Raw genomic sequence first — 14,851 nt, 5'->3', positions numbered from 1 at the left:
CTCCCCCTCCACTTTACCAAGCATGACACCCTTCTCCAGACACCAGTCTCTCTTTACAACAGGTCCAGAGCATGGAAGACTAAGTCTCTGTATCCTTGCTTCTAAGGAGCACTCTGGCTGTATTTCTTCCAAGATGGATTGGTTTGTGTTCTTAGTGATCCGTGGTGCTCTCAGCATTTTTCTCCAACATTCCAATTCATGCATCAATTCTTCTTTTAAAAATTTTTTAATTTATTTAATCTATGTAGGCAAAAGGAGAAGAGCATTCCTTTCACCCAAGGACATGACGGGCAGGCCATATTCTATCCCAAGCTGCTACTTTCCTGAGAGGGGCACTAGATGGTCCCTTGGAACAATGACTCATCTTGGATCCATTAATTCTTCTTCTGCAGTCTTCCTTATTCAATTTCCATACATATGAGGCAAATGTAATGTAATGACGAGTCAGAAGCACCTCAGTCACCAGTAACATCCTTGCTTTTCAGTTCACTAAAGAGGTCTTGTGTAGCAGATTTACCTAATGAAACCCATCATTTGATTTCTTGTTTGCTCTTCTATGAGAAATGATTGCAGATCCAAGCAACACAAAATTCTTGACAACTTCAACCTTTTCTCCATTTATCATGATGTTATCTATTGGTTCACCTGTGAGGATCTTGGTCTTCTTTACATTGAGTTGTAATCCATCCTGAAAGCTACAATCCTTGATCTGCATCAGCAAGCCCTTCCCATCTTTGCTTTTCAGCAAGCAAGATTGTTTCATCTGCAAGTTGAATGCCTTGTCATAGCTGGCTCTGTAATACTCAACATCCGCTTGCAGGTACACACATGGAGCTGCAGTTGCAGGGCAGGCGTTTGAGCCAGCCCTGTAGGTGGACTCCGTGGGGACCAGAGGGAAAGCAGAGCTAACTGCAGTCAGCTTTGCTGAAGGTCCCAGATGATGAGAAACCAGAAAGGCGCAACACAGGATATATGCAGTTCCAAGAACAGAGGAACACTTAAATGAAGACCCACAGAAATATGTAAAGAAGTCATCCATCCATAAATAAAAACAGGACGAACTCAAGAATGTGAACAAGGGCGCAATTTAAAAGGCTACTAAATTTTTCAGGAAAATAAACGAAGGTAAACGGAAGGTAAAAATTAAAATAGGAGATCGGTAAACTTCAGGAAATTGGATTAGATTGTATATAATACATTGAATGATCAAGAAGCTGAAGATCATAGAAATGTAATATGGAAAGGACACAATTCCTCCCATAAAAGAAAACAATAACAATCAGAGATTGAACAAATCATTTGAAATCTACTGGAAAGGCATTCTCCAAATAATAAACATAAAATGCTGCAGGATTGTGAAGAGATGGGGAATGTAAACAAATGGATTATATTTCAGTCTCCCTTTGAGTCATAGTAATTGGATCAAGACCTTGAAGCCAAAGATGAAAACCCAATCAAAGACAAAGCTTAGTATTCCTTTAACATTTAAATACTGGAAATTATGATTTTTTCATTTTTTAACCGAACTCATAAAATGTGTTCAAAAATACAATGCAAATGTTGTTGACATTTGATCATGGAAGAAAATTGCCCGTGTTTTTTTTTGGGGGGGGTGTAACTGTGTCCTTATAAAGTAATAATTGAAGTGACCCTACATGTTGAGAAGAAAGATGTATTTTACTGTTTAAAGGAGTCAAAGTAAAATACCAATGTAAGTATTGAGGAAGAAGGGGAGACTGGCCTGAAGTCAACCGGAATTGCCTAGAGAAGTAAAGATGAAGGGGGGTGACTGAAATAGAATACCCGAGATATTTGAGTTTAAAGGGATTTTTAGTTTTTCAAAGAATGCAGATGGATTAGTGATCGATCCATTTAAAAACGGAGGCCATTAGGATCCCTATGAAAAATCAAACATTATTAAAAAAAAACGTACTCCATGCCTCAATTGTGAAAACTACTAGTCATATTGTTTTATATATATATGCCAGTAAGTCGATTCTAACTCAGCCACCCTGTGTACAACAGAAGAAACATCGCCAGCTCTTGCTCCCTCCTCACAAGCCTGGCTGTTTGAGTCCATCGTTGCCCTCATGTGCTCATCCTCATTTGGAAGGACGTGAACAAGGAGCCCTCGTGGGGCAGTGGTTAAGTATGAGGCTGTGGCTGCTGACTGGTCTTTGGTTTGAACCCACCGTCCCCTCAGTGTAGAAGAAAGAAGCAGCAGTTGACTTCTGTAAAAATACTCCAGGGAGACATTCTGGAGCAGGTGGACTCTGTCCTGCAGAGTCACTATGCGTGGGAATATTCTCAACCACACCAGGTTTATTTCTTTAACCACTGAGGGACGTGTAACGGAGAGACAATTAAGACCTAATGCAGAAAAGTCAAGAAAGCAATGTCAACAAGTTACTCATGGTAACACAGGTAACTGAGAAGCAGGTAAGAATTCAAAACGGTTGTCTGGAGAACAGAAATCAGAAATTGGGTAGAGAAGAGGCAGGTGACTGCTGCTGCTTTTTGTTTTTTTAAACTCTATATGTATATTTTTTCAATTAAAAGTGAAATGTATATCCTTGTTAGATTCCCTCTAGATAATTTAAATGCAGAATGCTGGTTATGAGCCCCAAGAGTAGAATGGTATTGAGTGTTTAAATCAAGCAGACCTCTGTAGTTTTGTAGTTTTATGTGAGCTTCTGAATCTACCTAAACAGTTTCCTCAAATGTTAAATATCAGTGTGAAAATGATAAGTAACCCTACCATAGTGCACAGTAAACTAATTGTGAATGTGTACATGTGTTACTACAGAATATTATGTTTAGCTGTGAATAAAATTGACGTGCAGAAAAATTAAAAATGAAAAATTGTAGAACCAAAATTCAAACACACATCCCATCCTGAGTAATACACAAAATTGTATATTCAAGTCTGGCTATTCCTTTCATTAAAGGTAAGAAAGATTCTTAAACAATCTGAGTAACGTAAAGAGAACATGAAGAAAAGCCCTTCAAGTAAGGGGAGAAATTTACGGTCAAGACAGAGTTGAAGAAAGGGACCTATTAAAGTCCATAAACTTTGCCCCACTGAGATTCCACTGGAAGAATTACATGGTACATGGATTTTGAAAAGAATGAAGAATCCACTGATCTCTCTGGGCCCTGCCATCTAACCTAGGTCTCCTTCTTGTTCTCTCTCCCTCTTATCCTCTGCTACCATCACTCCCTTCTTCTCTCCCCCTTCTCTCTAGTCTCCTCTCCCTCTCTCTTCTCCCTCTCTTCTCTCCCATTCTCTTATTCCTCTATCTCTCTCGGCCATTGAGTGGACTCTGACTAAAAATGACGCTATAAGACAAAGTAGAACTACTCATGTGAGTGTTCGAGACTATACATATGTACAGGAAAAGAAAGCCTCCATTTTCCCACTGAGTGGCTGAAGAATTTGAACTACTGACCTTGCAGTTAACAGCCCATCACATAACCAGGGTTCCTTGTGACCTGGGCCTATATCCCACAAGAACAGAGTTATTGTTGAAGATCAAAATGCTTATTATTGTTGGAAAGGGATTTTTAAAATGGGCACATTTGCACCCCAATATCTCTGTTGGTCCGTAAAACTGGTTGTCCACTTTTACACAGGAAGAGAGATGTCCACACTGGGCATCCTTGTCAATGTGTCAGTAAAATGAAAGGAGACAAGTCAGAGAGAGAAAACTGTAAGCCAGGGGTGGGGAACCCTTTTTCCTGCCAAGGGCCATTCAGGGGCCACATAAAATGATAAACTTAAAAATTAGTTTGCTATACTTGGCCAAACGTTTTGTTAACTCACTCCTAATGGAATGGTTGATGGCTTGTTGAGCTGAGTTGGGCTGCTAACTGCAAGCTCGGTAATTCACAACCACCAGACACTCCTCAGGGGAGAAAGACATGATACTCTACTCCCATCCTACCCTAAAGATTCCGTCTCCAAAACCCACAGGGGTGGTTCTACTCGGTCATATAGGGATGCCATGAGTCAGAGTGGACCCAAGGCAGAGTATTGGGTTTGGAGTTTGGAATGAATGTGGTGGCTAGAACTGCCTCTCATTGGGGAGGCACGTGCTGTGTTTTAGTCTGGGTATTTTAGAGAAACAAATCCACAGAAACTCATGTATAAGAGAGAGTTTTATATAAAGGTCAACTGCACATCAAGAAAAAATTCCAAGCCAGTGCTGCCCAAGTCCACATGTCCAACATTAACCCATATGTCCCACACCAGTCCACAAAGTCCTCCATCTCACAGAACAGATGCAATGATGCCGACTGCAGGAGGAAAGCCGAGTCAGTGAATGTGTAAGCATCTCAGCACTGGCAGGGGTCTCCACACGGCTGCTCCAGCACCCAGGGCTACACTGGGGTAGGTCCATGTGGCTTCTCCTCAGGGATATCTTCCAGAAACTGAGCCTTGCCAGCTAAAGCAGGGAATTGGCTAAGGCAGCTTCACCCTGGTGCGACCATCAGAAAGTAAGAGACCCAAGAACTAGAAAGGCAAGGCTCACCAAGCCATTTATCTCTCTGCCCTTAAATTAGCCCCACATGTGTTTGTCGACCAGGATGCCACAATAAACTAACTACCTCATGATGTTAGCTGGTATTGATGATGTTGCAAGCTTTATACAGCCCACCAGGGATCCTGTGTTGTAGGGGTTACATGTCTGGTTGCAAACCGAAAGCTCGGCAGTTTGAAGCCACCACCTTCTACAGGAGGGAGAAAGACAAGGCTTTCTACTCCCATGAGGAGTCAACAGTCTCAGAAACCCAGATGGCAGTTCCACCCTGTCCTACATATATATGGTCTCTATGAGTTTGAATCAACTTGATGGCAGTGAGTTTGTAGTTTTGAGATATAGCCCACAGGACAGATGTTCCCTGCCTCTGCTTGATGTTGTGATAGCCCTCATGGTGCCTTTCTTCATTCTGATTTTCTGTCCCATTTTTCTCTGTTGCTGACTTCTTCCCAATTCCTCTGCCCTATCATATCTCATTATTTTAAGATTTTATTAATTATTTGAGGGATATTTGAACTGGAAAAGACCATAGAAATAAAACCTTTGCAATGAAATTATAAAAAGTGTGACATTTTTGTTGTAGATATTTTGTGTAGATAACACAATATATATAAAGCTTGAACTATGACTTCCTGTCTGAAAAAAAATATGTCCTTCTCTAAAGTTTCTTTAAATTCTTCCCACTGGATTCTTCCCAGGGTCTCTGTGACATCCCAGAGTTGGCTGACTCTGTTGTTCCCTTGTCAAACCTAAGGCCCTAGAGTCAAGGGGAGTCCCAGATTCCTGAGAGTCTCAGCCTGCCTCCTTACTCACTGCAAGAAAGCCATCATTTGGAATGATTGTGTGCAGCATCCAGGGTGCTACGATGGAGAATATTCCAGGCCCAACACTGCCCAGAAATTACTGAACTTGACCTTCTTTTTAGAATCCAAGGTTCTTTCTACCTCTTGACTTTGAAACTGCACCAACCTTTCTACTCTTTCTATCTCTCATTTCTTTTTCACAATTCACTTTCCTTCATTTGTTTGAGAGGCAAAATAGAAGGAACAAGACTCCTAGGTAGTAAAACTAGCCGAATCTCAATCTCTACCCACCTTTTATTCTCTTTCCCTCTTGATTTCAAACCAAAGTTATAAAATGTTACTATTGCAATTATTTTTTTATTTTTCATAGGTTCAATGTTACACAATATTTAATATTATTTTTGGAACATAAATAGGAACTGAAAAATAATACATAAAAGAAATGAAAATCTGTGAATGAGCAAAATGCTATTTAGTGTCCTGGAATCCTGCCATGTCTGTACATATAATATCTACCAGCACCATTCTCAAAACACAATCGCTTTTGAGACTTTCTTCTACCTCCGTTCTAAGTAAGGAAACTGACTTTTTAAAATTGTATTCAAAGTCACTGCATGAGATTACTTAGTGATGGAAGCTAAGCATGGTAACACCAAAAAATAACGAAGCGAGGTTTTTACTTCTCAGCGTCTACAGTCCTTACACATTTCCACTTCTTTTTTTGAACGGGGATAATAATAACTATCCAAGTGTTAGTCTAACTGAGGCATGCCTGTTGTTCTCTTTCTAAGTCTCTTGAGCGCTGCTTTGATCTCCTTGTTCCTCAGGCTATAGATCAGAGGATTCAACAGGGGAATGAGGATGGAATAGAACACTGATAGCACCTTATTCTGCTTCATGGATTGATCAGACTTGGGAAACAAATACACAGACAAGGCTGTACCATAATAGAGCGTTACAGCTGCCAGGTGGGAAGCACAGGTATTAAAGGCCTTGGCACTACCTTTCCCTGAGGATATCTTCAAGATGGAAGCCACAATGAAACCATAAGAAAAGAGGATACTAAGGAAAGAGCCAAGTCCAACAAAAGTAGCTACCAAAAGGACAGTCATTCGGCTGATGAAGGGATTGGAGCAAGACAAGGAAATTATCTGAGGCACGTCACAGAAGAAATGCTGAATGATATTTGGCCCACAGTAGGAAAGATGGAAGCAAGGGAATGTTTGAGTGAAACTACTAATCAAACCACTCACATAGGCCCCAGCTACCATCTTCCTACAGAGGCCAGGAGCCATGATGGTTGAGTACTGCAGAGGGTGGCCAATGGCTACATATCGGTCATAGGCCATGGCGGCCAACAGACAGCACTCAGTCAGAGCCATCCAGGCCCCGACAAAATACTGAGTGGCACAGGCAATGAAAGAAATTGATTTTTCCTTTTTTAGGAAGTCTGAAAGCATTCTTGGGCTGATGGAAGTAGCAAAGCAGATGTCAATAAATGAGAGAAAACTGAGGAAAAAGTACATGGGTGTGTGCAGGTGGGTGTCCATCCTGATGAGAAGAATGAGACTCAGGTTCCAGATAAGGGTCACAAGGTAGGTTGCTAGGAAGATTGAAAAGAGAATGAGCTGCAGCTCCTTTTCATCTGAGAGACCCAGGAGAATAAATGTGGTCACAGAAGAGTAGTTTCCATACCAGTCCATGAACTTGCTTGTAGCCATCTGCCGAAGGAAATATGAGAGGGAAATGGGTTTATTCCCTCCAAGAGGAAAAGGATTATAATTTTTCATTTGCCTTTTTCAGTCATGCATCTGGCTAATTTCTCAACAGTGAGTTAATAATGATCACATTTCAGAGACAATCACCAACATGAATTGAAAAATTCTCTTCGATATATGAGAATATATTTTCATTCTTTCTTTGGGGACAAATATATCCAATGGGCATCTTAAATCCATTTTTTCCTTAACTGTCTTTATTTCACATTTCACCTCATGACAGAATTTGCAAATATCTGAGACTTTGGAGAGAGGTTACAGTAATAGTGCCATTTCTTTATGTGGTGAAACATAAAAATTCTAATTGAACATTGCTCTGCTATTAACTCTATGATTAGAGAATCTAGTGAATATGCACAATAAGGAGCTGAACTAGTTGACCTATAAATTCACCTTTAATTAGTCTACAATGAATGAAGAAATCTTGACAATGCTGCAAAAGCCTTTCTTTTTTATGATACCTGGAACAAAGTAACAGGCTGGTGGGAAGAGTCACTCAGAAGCAGCAGCAGTTCAAGAAATGAATACGACAAACCTAAATACTGACTTTCAGCAGCCTCTCAAGGAATGAAGTAACACGAAATGAGAGCACCACGGAGCTTGCCTCTTGCGGGTGCTGATTTTCCTTTCCTCAAATGATAAACAGTTTGATTGATTGTCTAGGACAGTGCTTATTGATCTTCTTTGGGTGCCGTGGAAAACACATGGAAACTTAGGTTCCTAATAGCCAGCAAAGTACAACTACTTACCATCTTTAGGTAGAGTGTTTTAGGAATTTCAGTCACCTTGAACTCTATTTGTGGTGCTTAGGCTATTGACTTCCCCTACAGGGGAGAATCTGTAGATTTTTGTAAGATTCATTCTTAGGCAATAGGCACAGTGCTTGGGAAATTTAGGCAGAATGTTGGCTTTCCCCTTCCTCCACATAGGAATCAGCCTAGAAAAGTGAAGGAAGAGCTCCTCAAATGCACGGTAATTTACCAAAACTAATTTTTAAAAAGATTTGTATCACAACCCAGAAATTCTTTTCAAGATGTATAGCTATCATTTTATTTCTCTCACCTGGACCATATTTTCCAGCTTCTAATCCTTCTGTTCCCAACTTTCACATTCCATTTTTTCAGTAACTCACAGCAGTAATGTGTTTACTCTCCTCAGTTTGTGACATTGTGGTGGCTTGAACATTGCGATGATACTAGAAGTTTATCACCAATATTTCAAATGTAAGCAGGGTCAATCAAGAGAAACAGGTTTCAGCAGAACTTCCAGACTAAGAACATAATACAAAAAAAGGAATCAGCTTCACATTTCCGAGGAATTAGCTGCTGAAAACTATTAAAATTATAGTGGACATTGTAAGATATAGTGCCAGAAGATGGGCCCTTCAAGTTGGAAGGCACTCAAAATACAGCTGGGGAGGACCTTCCTTTGCAGAATAGAGGTAACCATAAAGAGATAGGTAGAATTAAACTTTGGGGGAACTTCATTTGCTGATGGCCATAACTCAAAATGAGTAGAAATAGCTTCTAACATATTAATGATGGGAACATGGAATTTGCAAGGTATAAACCTGAAATTTGTCCAAAATAAAATGGAACCCATAAAGATGAATCTCCTAGGCACTGATGAGCTGAAATGGGCTGATACTGGACGTTTTGATCAAACAATCGTAGTTTACTATACTGAGAATGGTAATTTCAGGAAATATGGTGTCACATTCACTGTCATTTTTCCCCAAGATTTATCTTGAAATACAGTGCTATGATACAATAACATATATACATATACATGAAAATCTAGTCAAGGCAGCTATTATAGAAATTTACCCAGCAACAACTAAGCTAGTAATGAAGAAATTACAGAATGGATGTCATAAGAGACTGAAATGTTCTTTTAAATGTAGAGTATCCAAAGCAAATGGAAGAAGTGATGAAGTGAAAGAGCTTAAAAGTTCAAAACACATCTCAAGAAGACCAAATAAAGTATTACAATGAAATGTGCAAAGACCTGAAGTAAGAAAACTAAAAAAGGAAGAACATGCGTGGCTTATCTCAAGCTGAAAGAACTGATGAAAAATCCAAGTCTTGAGTGGAAATATTGAAAAATTCTATGGGTAAGATATTGAATGATAAAGAATCAAGGGAAAATGGAAGACATAAATTACTCTATGAAAAATAACGGTTCAATTCCAGAGAAAATGACAACCTGATAGGACGCACCCGTCCAGAGATCCTGCTGCCAAACCAGAAAATTGGGAGATAAGGTGAAGGAAACAGAGAGGTAAAGTCCAGAAATTAGAACTAGGGTACTAGGGTCTCTCCTGAACCCCTGTTTTGTGTGTGATTTCCACTCACAAAGCAAACCAAGAATGCTTTAAAGCGCTCTAGCTTTCGCTAGCCCACGCATCAGCTGCGCCCTTGCCAGAGCCGTGGTTTCTCCCGGCTGACGCCTTAAAGGGGACAGCACCCCCAGACACAGGAGAACCCCACCCGGAGCTCTCCGTGCTGTTGGCTGCCCTAAGTTCACTATCTGGGGAGTGGCGGTGGCAGGTAGCCATAATTTAGAATAGAAGAAAAAGCAGATTATTACCTGAAGCAGATCGCGGTGTGGGAAAAAATAAGCGGAATTCAGGGAACGGAATTAATTCCAATTGGCTGAGAAGGAAACAACCCCCCTGATAAGCTGGATCTCCACCTCCGGGGACCAGTCTGACAGCCCCTAAAGCAGAGCACATCTCAAGCATCAAAAAAAAGGTGAAATATATATTATTGGTTAATAACTCAGTCTGATTTCTCAGCTGCAAAAAGCACATAGGCGGGGATCTTTAACATAAATCAGCATATAAATTAACCTAGCTAAGGATTTCCAGAACCCAGCTACAGGGCCTGGAGGCTTTTTGCATAACAAAGACCAGCAGTAGCAAACTTCAGTTTTAAACAGCACGGAGCTGCAGACTAGAGATTGTGTGTGACAAGTTAATTTGATTTTAGTCTAGCTGACCAGGGGGATAAAAATTAAATAAATAAAAATAAAAGCCTCTGATCTAGTAGGACATCAGTAGCATAGATAGGACAACAAGCCCTACTTCCCTTTCAGTGACTCTACACATAGCTGGAGAGGCCCTGCCGGCCCTGGGGCCCTAGACAGGACTGTGGGAACACCCCACCCCCCACCCCCGCCCCTGCGGCAGTGCTACATATAGCACAAGGCAGGCATACCAGTAAAAGCCAGAGCTCAACGGATGGCTGGTCACAGGTACGATCTAGCCTTTGCAAGTAATCCCACACAGCATCTGTAGAACCCTACATAAAATGGGTACAGCACCCCGCTACCTAGAGGAGGAGTTGGAACTCCTCCAGCCTCACAGACAGTTTATCAAGCTTCAGTTATCATCTTACCTACTACTCTATTTCTTCCCTCTTCATTCACTAGCATTTCTATCCTTCCCACCGCAGTCAGTCTCAATGAGCTCAGCCAGTCGCAACGAGCTGGGGTTCTTTTTTCTCTTTCTTCTTTTTCCCTTTTTTCCTCCTCTCTCCCACTCTCTCCTATCACAAACAACTACTGACTTCCAGATCACTATGTTCCCTTTAGGGCAAATCAACCCAAATAGCAGGAGAACCCCAGCCCACCCTCCGTGGGAGTGCTGAACACCACACAAGGCAGCTGGGACATACATCTACAACACGCTGCGCTGCTGAGGAAACCTCCATCGGACCTTTGGGTGAGCTCATCAACTAGGGCAATACTGCACAACACCTCCTGGTCCCTGCATCAAAAGAGTACACCAACCTGCCATTGTGAGGCAGGGTCTAAACCCCTTTGGACCCACAAACAAGTAATCAGGGATCAGCTATCTCCTTATTCTTTATTTCCCCCTTCTCACTCTACTCCCTCTTTACCATCACAGACAAGCTTAGTGAACACAGTGGGGTTTTTTCTTTCCCCTTCCTTCTCCTTTTTCTCTTACTCTCCTCTTTCTTTGTTCTCTTTGCTTCTCTCACTGCTTGTATGATTCTCTCTTCTCCCTCTCATTCCCTTTACATGCCACTGCTGGTTCCCAGACCCCTACACTATGCCTAGGGCAAACATGTCCTCCCAGTGGGCAGCCTGAAGCCTAAGACAGTGCTCCACACAGGACGAATCAGTGCTACACACAGCACAGGACGGGGTCACCTGTTTCTTTATCAATTTTGTCAGCTCTGTCTCCCTCTCCTTCTTTTTTTCCTCTTTTTTTTTACTTTATTTGTGTTCCTCTTTCACTTTTTCTTCTTTTCTCCTCTTATTCTAACTCTTCTCTCTATCCTACCACAGGCTCAGCAGATTAAGTTCTCCTTTCTTGTTGTTTTCTTCCTTTCTTTCTTCTCTTTTTTCCCCTTTTTTTACTGTTTTCACTTTTGTTTACTCTGTGCATTCTAGTTGAGTGTGGTGAGTGGGTGTCAGTTTGCTAGACATTGTTGCTCCAGGCTGTGTCTTCTTCTTTCTCTATTCTTCCTCTCCTTTCACTCTATTTACTGTCACAAGCCACTAGCGGCCTACAGGCCACTCCCCTCTGCCTAGGGAAACTCTGAAGGCCCAATTGGGGGTGCTACCACACGCATTTATAGGCCTGGCAAGCAGCTGGGGAATTCAAGCCGGTCCTCTTCCACACACCAGCAGCAGGGGGTTCTCCCATACAAAAAGTGGGGGCATCTCCAGCCTAAATCCCAAGGCCCTACAAGTGACTGGGAGAAATTCCTGGCCACCACTGGTGGGGCTCCACACTACTGTGGGAACACCCACCCAATCTCCAAAGTGATCTCTCTGTGTACAGTAATCCCCCTACCAGCTACAGAGCTCTAAACCAAGGTGGGTATATCCACATGCCCTCCTCAGAACTTCAGTCACAGAGGAAAACACCACAGGTCAGCCGAGGTGCTCCAAGAACCGTGAAGACTGCTTAGAGATCAGCCAGGGAAGCAAGGCCCTCGTGGGCCCACAACAAACTGACCAGTGTCACATGAGAGGAATATCCATCACACATTCCAAGTAATGGAGTACTGGATGGCCAGGACAAGAGTAAAACCATAGGAAGATATAGAAATAGCCGGACCCCTCAGTACAGCTACCGGCAAGTAGTTCACAGAAGATCTCATACAAATCCCCCCAAGAGAGAGCCCAGGGCTCTTTGAGTCAGGAAGATGGCTCCAGGCTCTTCTAAAACAACACAAAAACAGCAAACAGTTTTAACAGCTTCAACTAAAAAGCAGGAGAAACAGAAGACAATGCCGGAAGAAGTCATGAACCTAACGATGGGCATAGAAGAAGCAGATACTGACCTGCCACAAAAAGAAATTTTCAAAAGGCTGCTTGAAGTTATAAAGGATATGAGGGAAGGAATGCAGGAAAAAGATGAGATGATAGAGGAGATAAAGGAAACGCACCAAAGGGAAATACAAGAGTTAAGGGATGAAATAACAAAATCCAGTGACAAATTGACAGATCTTGCCAATAGGCTTGAGAAGGCAGAGATTCGCACCAGTGACCTAGAGGATAGCCAAGCAGACCTCAGCAAACGGGAAAAGCATTCAAATAAGTCAATCAAATTAGCTGAAGAAAATTTGGGAGCCATGTCTGATGCTATGAAAAGAAACAATATTAGAGTAGTTGGACTACCAGAACAAGATACAACAAAGAAATCAACAGTGAAAATAGCAAGGGAATTCTCAGAGGAAAACTTCCCCAGCTTAATGAATGAAAATCAGGCAACCATTGAAGAGGCAGAAAGAACAACAGCCAGACTGAATCCCAAGAAGTCACAAAAGATCATAAAAGTAGCTAGGGACAAGCAAATAGTCACGTATAAAGGTACCCCAATAAGAGTATGTTCGGACCTATCAGAAGAAACGATGAATAAGAGGAGGGAATGGAGTAACATATTCTCAAAATTGAAGGAAAACAACTCAAACCCAAGAATACATTACCCAGCCAAATTATCTATTAAGATAGATGGAGAAGTAAGAGTCTTCCCAGACAAGGACAACCTCAAAGAATACATGAAAAGAAACCCAGCCCTACAAAATATCCTGCTGATCCAGTATGGGCAGAAGATCAACACTCACCGAGTGCTATTAAGAGACCAACACATAGAACAACTCCGCCCATAGGGCGACAAAGAGGAAACAGCCCCCAGGATAGCATCAGCTCAATAGTGGAAAGAAGGCAAACATAAACCACACACACAACACAAGCAGATAAGATAGGTAGATAGGAAAATATCCAACACAAAAGGTACAAGATGACATCACAGAGTCCACAGATGGATATAATAACAATGAATATCAATGGCCTGAACTCGGGCATTAAAAGGCAGAGGCTAACAGACTGGCTCATAACCCATCGATCTGCTGACTCCAGGAGACTCATCTCAAGCTTGAAGACAAAAACAGATTGAGAATTAACGGTTGGAGAAAAATATACCAAGCAAATGGTAATGCGAAAAAAGAAGGGGTAGCGATCTTAATATCTGACCAAATTGACCTCAAGATACAGGCCATAACAAGAGACAAGGAGGGGCACTATATAATGCTCAAGGGAACAATAGACCAAGAACCAGTGAGCATAATGAACAATATGCACCTAATGAGAGATCAGTGAAATTTGTGAATCAAACACTCCGAAACATGAAAAAAGAGATCACAGACTCAACAATTATAGTTGGTGACTTGAATACACCACTCTGAAAAAAAACACATCATTGGGAAAGAAACTCAAAAAGGAGGCTAGAGATCTAAATAGCACACTGGGAGGACTTGACTTGATAGATACCTTCAGAGCGTTCCACCCACATGCAAAATAATTCACATTCTTTACAAGTCCACATGGCACATATTCAAAAATAGACCACATGCTGGGACACAAGTCAAACGAGTAAATTCAAGCACATAGAGGTTATACAGACATCTCTCTCTGATCACTGTGCCATAAAGCTGGAATTTAACAGAAGGACAGTGAAGGAAACTAGGGCAAACAATTGGAGGGTGAACAATTTCCTATTGCAAAAGGAGTGGGTATTTACCCAGGTCAGAGATGAAATCAGAAGGTTTCTAGAAACCAATGAGAACAAAAATACGACATATCAAGTCCTGTGGGATACAGCAAAGGCATTTATCAGAGGAAGGCTGATAGCAATAAGTGCATACATTAAAAAAGAAGAGAGACTCGTGGATGATATGCTGACACAAAACTTACACCAATTAGAGCAGAGGCAACAACTTACTACTAATAGTAAGAGGATAGCTATAATAAAAATCAGAGCCGAGATACAGGAGAGAGGAAACAAGAAAACTATGAACAAAATTGATACCGCTAAAAGTCACTTCTTTGAATGAATTAACAGAATTGATAGGCCTCTGGCAAACCTAACCAAAGAAGGGAAAGAACAAACGACATTTGCAAGGATGAGGGACGAAACAGGGGACATTACAACGGACCCTAATGAAATTAGAAGGATAATTACACAATACTATGAAGGTCTTTACTCTAACGAATTCAACAATTTGGAAGATATGGACAAATATATGGAAACACAATCCCTCCCTAGACTATCTCAGATGGATGTCAAGAACCTCATCAGACCCATAGCAATGGAAGAAATAGACAAGGTAATCAAGGGATTACCAACCAAAAAACCCCCCGGGAAAGATGGATTCACAGGAGAATTATAGCAAGCATTCAGGGAAGATCTGAC

General features: G+C 41.5%; 1 protein-coding gene and 1 non-coding gene across 2 annotated transcripts; both read right to left on the bottom strand.

Annotated features, from left to right (window-relative positions):
• Positions 1-227: 227 nt before the first annotated feature.
• Positions 228-371, bottom strand: LOC115871987. Its single transcript, XR_004047588.1, has one exon. It is a non-coding gene; the product is annotated as a small nucleolar RNA SNORA67 (small nucleolar RNA).
• A 5,725-nt stretch (positions 372-6,096) lies between these two features.
• Positions 6,097-7,065, bottom strand: LOC101662196 (olfactory receptor 5A1-like). The gene has a single exon (XM_004715006.1). It carries the CDS (start codon positions 7,063-7,065, stop codon positions 6,097-6,099), a length of 969 nt encoding a protein of 322 aa, XP_004715063.1.
• Positions 7,066-14,851: the final 7,786 nt, after the last annotated feature.

The sequence above is a fragment of the Echinops telfairi genome, unplaced genomic scaffold (genome assembly GCF_000313985.2).
Source record: "Echinops telfairi isolate 266 unplaced genomic scaffold, ASM31398v2 ScPeMD7_7416;HRSCAF=8454, whole genome shotgun sequence".
Classification (NCBI taxonomy): domain Eukaryota; kingdom Metazoa; phylum Chordata; class Mammalia; order Afrosoricida; family Tenrecidae; genus Echinops; species Echinops telfairi.
Note: the sequence above shows the minus strand (reverse complement) of the source record. Positions and strands in the feature narration are given on the sequence as shown.